This window comes from Rhineura floridana, chromosome 8, assembly GCF_030035675.1.
Source record: "Rhineura floridana isolate rRhiFlo1 chromosome 8, rRhiFlo1.hap2, whole genome shotgun sequence".
In the NCBI taxonomy this organism is placed as follows: Eukaryota; Metazoa; Chordata; class Lepidosauria; order Squamata; family Rhineuridae; genus Rhineura; species Rhineura floridana.
In genome coordinates, this window is record NC_084487.1 from 1,186,631 (window position 1) to 1,191,690 (window position 5,060).

The following is a 5,060-nucleotide window of genomic DNA, read 5'->3' on the forward strand; positions in this document are numbered from 1 at the left end:
AAGTTGGGGTAGCACAATTAGGATTAAAGCAGTTCTATTTCTCAGACTTTTTGAATTTAGGAGTTACTTCCATCAGCCCCAAGTTCAAAAGGTTTGGAGACATAGAACTGCTTTAACTCCTAGCAGCCCCAGCATCAAACAGCCGTGTCCAAAAACAACTGGAGATCACCAGGTTGGGGAAAGGGTCCAGAAAGTCCAGAAGCTACCAGCCAGAACTGGAAGCCAGAAGGATGGACACAAGAGCTCCACCAGACCTTGCCTGACATGCTGGCATCCTAGGAGAAATAAGCAAATATGCTGAACATCGAAGGACACGTGAAAACTGAGGTGTGCACATTCACACAATCTCCAACCAGTGGGAGAAGCCCTCAGTTCCAGCAGCAGCAGCTCTCTATCCGTCCCATCTGGTCCTCTGCTTTGCATGCCAATTCACCAGCCCCAGCCCTGCCAGGCCACCCAGAGCCCCTTCCTGCAGACAGAAGGCAAGAAGGTGACAAGAGAAAGGTTCCTTGTGTTTTATTGCAGTGGCATAAGTTGCTTTACACCACCTTGGTATCTTATGTGAGGGCAGGGCTGTCTATTAATATTTTTCATAAAATAAAAATAAGTAAAGGGCACACTAAGCCAGGCTGTGTGCGTCAGGAAAATCCATTTGCAGTTATTGCAATACCCTTATTTATGTATTATTTCTAAAAAAAGTTATATAAATGATTTATACTGCACTTCTCAAACTCAGATTACAATGTATTTAACCATAACAGTAAAAGCAGCCACCACTTAGAGGGGGAAGGAAATAAGGCAAGAGCTCTCAGACAGATCCAGGCCACTGGAAATTTAAAATCTACCTTAACAGAAAACACACAATGCTCAAAGAGGAGTTAAGGTGCACATATGAAACACAAAATAAAATATAAACATTTAATACACATATATTGTTAAACCAACATAAAATCACTGGTAGAATTCTGCATGTGGTATTGAATCAATGCCCATATAAGGTAAAGTGCAAAAAAAGGAGATAAAAGCCATAATGCGTTTCGACAAAGTCTTTTTCAGTGGCCTTCTGACTTACTAGGCATATACTATAAAGTGGAAAAGATAAAAATATGTTAAGTCATTAATTACTAATGGTGAGTGCCTCTGGATGTTAAAAAACAAAAGAGCTGATTGCTGGGATACTGTAAACCCACTTATAGCACACACCACCCCCTTGTGACATCCTCTGAGGACATACCTCTTATTATCCACTCGATTGGTAAACTGTTTAATAAAGTCTACCAAAGTACAGGGTGTGCTTTAAGAAAGCATGCTACACTTTATCTACGTAGGAATTGTAACTAGAAGAATCAAAATGAGAATTAGTGAACGTAAGAGTTGCATTAAAAATAGATTACATGCCCCTATGGTAAAACATTACATAAGTTGTGGACATACTGAAAAGGATGTAAGATTCTGAACTCTTGAGAAAGTTTTTTTTAGAAGACAACTGGAAGCAAGACTGAAAAGGAGGGAACTTTTCTAGACATTCTCTTTGAAGACAATGGTGCCAAATGGACTAAATGAGGACCTGAACTGGACCCGTGCTGCAATAATTGTTTTGGGTTATTATTTATCTGTTCTTTATAGAGTATGAGGTTTCATTTCTGTGATTTGTATTTTTGAAATATGTACATTGAATGATTTTTCTTAAGATATTCAGTTGGTTCATGTTATGTGCCTTCATGTCGATTACGACTTATGGCGACCCTATGGATCAGCGACCTCCAAGAGCATCTGTCATGAACCACCGTTCAGATCTTGTAAGTTCAGGTCTGTGGCTTTCTTGATGGAATCAACCCATCTCTTGTTTGGCCTTCCTCTTTTTCTACTCCCTTCTGTTTTTCCCAGCATTATGGTCTTTTCTAGTGAATATCTTCTCATTATGTGTCCAAAGTATGATAACCTCAGTTTCATCATTTTAGCTTCTAGTGATAGTTCTGGTTTAATTTGTTGTAACACCCAATTATTTGTCATAGAATCCTAGAGTTGGAAGGGGCCTTGTAGGCCATCGAGTCCAACCCCCTGCTCACAGCAGGAAATCCACAGCTAGAGCATCTCCCGCAGATAGCTGTCCAGCCTCTGCTTGAAGACATCCAGCGAAGGGGATCCCACCACCTCCCTAGGCAGTCGGTTCCATTGCCGAACTGCCCTTACTGTCAAGAAGTTCCTTCTAATGTCCAATCTGAATCTATGCTCCTGCAACTTAAAACCGTTAGACCTAGTCCTACCCTCTGGGGCAGCAGAGAACAAATCTGTACCCTCCTCTATGTGACAGCCCTTCAGGTACTTAAACAGTGCAATCATATCACCCCTCAGCCTTCTCTTCACCAGACTGAACATGCCAAGTTCCTTCAACCTTTCCTCATAAGACTTGTTCTCCATACCGGCTATCATCCTCTTCACCCTCTTCTGAACCCGCTCTAACTTGTCTATATCTTTCTTAAAATGAGGCGCCCAGAACTGAATGCAGTATTCCAGATGAGGCCTGACTAATGCAGAATATAGTGGGACTATTACTTCCCTCCACCTGGAAACTATAGCTCTGTTTATGCAGCCCAAAACCGCGTTTGCCTTTTTTGCCGCAGCATCACACTACTGGGTCATGTTCGACTTGCGATCCACTACAATTCCAAGGTCCTTCTCACACGCACTACTGCTAAGACGGGTATTTCCCATCCTGTACCTGTGCATTTTGTTTTTGTGGCCTAAATGCAGAATCTTGCATTTGTCTTTATTGAATGTCATTTTATTAATTTCAGCCCAATTTTCTAGTCTATCCAGGACCCTTTGGATTTTATTCCCGTCTTCCATTGCGTTAGCTATCCCTCCGAGTTTCGTATCATCCGCAAACTTCATAAGGCTTCCCTCCACCCCATCATCTAAGTCATTGATAAAAATGTTGAAGAGTATCGGCCCCAGGACAGAATCCTGTCCTTGTCTTTTTTGCAGTCCATGGTATCCGCAAAGCTCTCCTCCAACACATTTCAAATGAGTTGATTTTTCTCTTATCCACTTTTTTCACTGTCCAACTTTCACATCCATGAACCAAAACCAATCCCATCCCAGTTATTAAGTCTAATTTAAAAGCTACGGCCACCGTGAAGTTTCAGGACACAGAAAAAGCAAAGACGTCTTCGCATGTTGTTGTTGTTGTTATGTGCCTCCAAGTCGACAACTCATGGCGACCCTATGAATCAGCGACCTCCAAGAGCATCTGTCATGAACCACCCTGTTTAGATCTTGTAAGTTCAGGTCTGTGGCTTCCTTTATGGAATCAATCCATCTCTCGTTTGGCCTTCCTCTTTTTCTACTCCCTTCTGTTTTTCGCAGCATGATTGCCTTTTCTAGAGAATCATGTCTTCTCACTGCTGAGCAGCTCCAGCTGAGGTATGTTATGTGCCTAGTGGCTAGAGGAGTAAATTCCACAGCTGTGCCACATCTTTAGGCCCAGCAGTGACTATACTACCTTGGCTGATACGGCATTGAAAGCAGTGGGATGGATGCATAATGTCAGTGAAACCTTACTATTTTTAGAAATATATCAACAGGAAAAAATTGTTATGTACCAATGGCGAAATCTTTGCTTTATTATTATTATTGCATTTTATTAAATTCTAATTTTAAATTATTTTTATGCAGATTTTGACTTTTTGAATTGCCAATGAATCAGCCCTTATCAATGGTTGTAATATGTAAGGTTCAGTGGGTTTACAGTATCCTCTTCCAACACTCAGCTGTTCTATCTTTTTAAACATCCAGACACTCACCGTTAGTAATTAATGTCTTAACATATTTTTACCCTTTACCCTTTATAGTGTATGCCTAGTAAATCAGAAGGCCACTGAAGAAGACTCGTGTTTGGCTGCACTGTGTCTTGGTATCTCATCTTGCCTAAGCATTGATTTATTACAGCTGCAGAATTTTATGGCTTTTTTTGCACTTTACGTTATATGGGCATTGATTCAATACCACATGCAGAATTCTAGCAGTGATTTCATGTTGATTTAACAATATATGTGTGTTAAACGTTTGTTTTATTTTGTGTTTCATATGTGCACCTTAACTCCTCTTTGAGCATTGGGGAACTCTTAACACCCATGAGCCCCTGCCGGGCAATAGTGCCTAATGGTCAGGGATGATGAGACTGCATCTGGATGGCCACCGATGTTCCCCGTTCCTGGACCAAGGGAAGCAGGCTGCCACCAGAGTCCACTGTGGTGGCTTCTCAAGAAGAAGAAACGGTTCAGCAGATATTATTTCTCCAACAGAGGGCTGAGTATCCGCTGCTGCAAGAGGCTGAAAATGGAACACCCCCAACATGCCCGAAGACGCTCCTGCTTCTATAAAGAGGCACGCTAAGGAAAGACTTTTATTAAAAATGTCTGAAGCTGGGGGGAAAAGCACAGGATCCTCCTTGGGCAAAGTCCCACCTCCACTCCCCCCTACTTCTCACCCAGGCGGGATGGTGGTGGTGGTTGCTGGTCACAATCCTGTCTCATTCAAGTGTTTCCTGAGGCTTCTGCCTTCTGCTGCAAGATGCCTGGGCCAGCAAAGCCCTCCTCTCCCTTGGCACTTCTGATTTCCCCTCTGCACACGTATGCGCTCACACACACAGACCAGCCATCCTTGCTAAGTCAAGTAGTCCAAGGTGCTGGAGGAAGTGGCAGGAGCTGCCCCTGCCTCCCTCCCTCCCTCCCTCCCTCCCTCCGCTGCTCCAGAGCTTCCACTCAGCTCTCAAACCATTTGCTCCTCTTGGCTGCCAGAGTGCTCTTGCCGCTGCCAAGGATCTTGTGCTTATACTGCTCCACCAGCTGCTCAAACCTGGCCTCTGCTTCGCTGCGTCCTGCCCGCTGCTTCTTCTTGGGTGCCTGCAGGAGGAAAGACCAGGATCAGCCCTAGTTCAGTCAGACAGGCCGTGCGCTCGGGCAGGGCCAGGCCAGGAGGCACACAAAGAGGTGCAGGTCGTTAGGGGACAGCAACTCATGAGGCTGCTCAGCCCCTCCCTGCCACAGCACAGGAGA

General features: G+C 43.8%; 1 protein-coding gene across 1 annotated transcript in view; it reads right to left on the reverse strand.

The window, feature by feature from the left end:
• Positions 1-1,102: 1,102 nt before the first annotated feature.
• The window catches only part of RBM28 (RNA binding motif protein 28), a 36,260-nt gene continuing 32,302 nt past the window's right edge, over positions 1,103-5,060 (reverse strand). The window contains exon 19 of the mRNA XM_061637945.1: positions 1,103-4,907. Within this exon, the coding sequence (XP_061493929.1) occupies positions 4,767-4,907 (141 nt within the window). The 3' untranslated portion in view covers positions 1,103-4,766. The remainder of the gene's footprint in view (positions 4,908-5,060) is intronic.